Source organism: Apaloderma vittatum, unplaced genomic scaffold, assembly GCF_000703405.1.
Source record: "Apaloderma vittatum isolate BGI_N311 unplaced genomic scaffold, ASM70340v1 scaffold27877, whole genome shotgun sequence".
Classification (NCBI taxonomy): domain Eukaryota; kingdom Metazoa; phylum Chordata; class Aves; order Trogoniformes; family Trogonidae; genus Apaloderma; species Apaloderma vittatum.
In genome coordinates this window covers 19,002-21,277 of record NW_009727204.1, presented here as the reverse complement: position 1 = coordinate 21,277, position 2,276 = coordinate 19,002, and the positions used below count along the sequence as shown (strand labels likewise).

Sequence of the window (2,276 nt, the reverse complement as noted above, 5' to 3'; positions counted from 1 at the left end):
AGACGTGCGTTGCAGCAGGCACGCTCACTTGGGGACAGATCAAAATCGACGTCTGCTTCTTCCCAAACGCTGCCCTTTTCCTTGCCCCGTGCTCAGGGCACGGCAAGACTGAGGTGGTGACATCTCCAGCAGCCTGGCAGCAACTGCAGAACTCTGCCGGATGGGACTGAGCTCCTCTGCTCAGCGAGAAGCTCAGCCTGCCAAGCACGCTGTGGATTGCTCAGCACAGGGAGGTTATGGAAGGAAAATAAGTGCAATTTTGCAGTTTGATGAGGTTCCCAGGGCAATTTTGCAGCTCGGGGTTCCAGGAGCCCCAAGAGAAAGATGAAACAGCAAGACGGCTTTAAAATATTTGCTGTGCATGAGGAGATGATATCCCTGCAGCAGCTGAAAGCATTGAGGGGAGGCAAAGAGCAGGGCAGCATGCCTCCAAGTTACAGCACACCCTCCAGACTTTTAAAACATCTGCAAACCCACGCTGCTACAGTGTGGACAAACCCCTCTCTGGTCCCTTGAAAATGTGGCAGGGAGAGATGATCAGGGAAAGGGACACCTTTTGAGGTGTCACCAGCCCTGAGGCAGCGGCCGTGGGGTGGAGGATCACGCGTGCCCCTTGCACGCTTGGCGTGTTGCTGCAGGTTGCTGATGTAGTTTGTTTTTCCTTTCCAGCGGAGAGACATGCCGGCTGCCCGTGCGTCACAGCTTCCATGGATGATATCTATTTTGAGCACACCATTAGGTAAATACTCCGCTCTCCAGCCAGGCATGCGCGGCGGAGGAGCGTGAGGTGTTTTCTTTTTTTCTTATCTGCCGGTTGCAACGTGGATGGTGGGGGCTGGAGCTGGAACAGGGAGCAATGTGTTTGGGAGAGGAAGTGAGGTGGTGGCAGTGCCAGGCTCTGGGGGCACCCAGGGATTGAGGCACCAGCTCTGCCGCAGGGCTGTGGACTGACTGTCTGCTCTGATTTATTCGCTGTCGGGAGCTCCTGCTGGGTTGACTTCCCGGTATTTCTCCCAACCCCAGCTCCTCCCTCGCTTTGTTCAAGAAAAAACTCCAACTTAATGCTCTGGAAAACTCACATCTCGCAAATTGTGCTTCTGTAGCACCAGTGTGGGTGGCTGGGCTCCAGCCAAAATCCCTTCCCGAGCTTGCCCTGGCAACCCTTGCCTGCTGCTCCCCCCAGAGGTGCCCAGCCCAATGTGCGCAGCCTCTGGTCTGCCACATTCCCGGGCACAACATAAGCATTCCCACCAGCCATAGGTCTTCTCCAGGGTGATCTTTTCCCTTATCACTTCTGGTAACCCAGGTGCTGCCACTTGCCTTGCTCACCTCTCAGAGCTCCCCTGCCTCCCCGTGCTGAGGATAGAGGCTTGAGAGGGCACCCAGGGCTGGTTTCACGGTCCTGGGCTGTCGTCTGATTTGTTTGCTGCTGGGAAGTCCGACTTGCTCCTTGCGTGTCACCGTTACCCCCCAGAAACATTAAACTCCCACTTTCTCCGTCTCTCAACATCATCCAGATGCTGTGGCGCTGGTGGGTTGGAAAGCTGCTGGCAGGGGCTGGGGCGACCATTGGGGTGGAACGCACAGTGCCGGAGCCGTGCCCGGCACCCCACAGCTCAGCTCCCAGCAGAGATTTGCCCAGGAAGGTTTTCCCCGTGAGTTTTGGGAGTGGGAGGATGGACCCGAGCCCTGCTCCAGAGAGTTAAATCAAATCCTGCAAGATATTCACCACTCCTCATTGCAGTCAGCCAGGCAGGGCCCAAGGGTCAGGGAATTTGTGCAGCTTCTGCCTTGGATCCCCCTTGGTGTGGTCCAGCTTAATGCTTCAAGCAAGGGGCCTGGCAGGGATTTCCCGCAGAGCTGTTTGAAGGCAGAGGAGCTTTGGGCAGCGTTTGCCGTCAGCTCAGAGGAGCTCATTGGAGCTCATGGGCTGGGCATCAGATGCTCCCCTTCCCTCAGCCCTTCTGCATGGAAGTGCAGCCTCCCCAGAGGGCTGCATGTACTCTTGAGACAAGGTTTGTGTGGCTTTTATGGCATCAGCTTGTGCCATTTCATAGAATCATAGAATCACAGAATGTTCGGGGTTGGAAGGACCTCTAGAGATCATCTAGTCCAATCCCTCTGCCAGAGCAGGATCCCCTAGGGCAGCCACACAGGAACGCATCCAGGTGGGTTCTGAAAGTCTCCAGGGAAGGAGCCTCCACAACCTCCCTGGGCAGCCTATTCCAGTGCTCTGTCACCCTCACAGTGAAGAAGTTTTTTCTGATGTTTTTTCC

The 2,276-nt window shown here is 55.8% G+C and overlaps 1 protein-coding gene across 1 annotated transcript in view; it reads left to right on the top strand.

Annotated features, from left to right (window-relative positions):
* Positions 1–2,276, top strand: part of ACOT11 (acyl-CoA thioesterase 11) — a gene marked incomplete at its 5' end in the record, with an annotated part of 8,675 nt that overhangs the window by 220 nt on the left and 6,179 nt on the right. Inside the window, one exon of the mRNA XM_009873606.1 lies at positions 670–739. Coding sequence (XP_009871908.1) covers positions 670–739 — 70 coding nt within the window. The remainder of the gene's footprint in view (positions 1–669; positions 740–2,276) is intronic.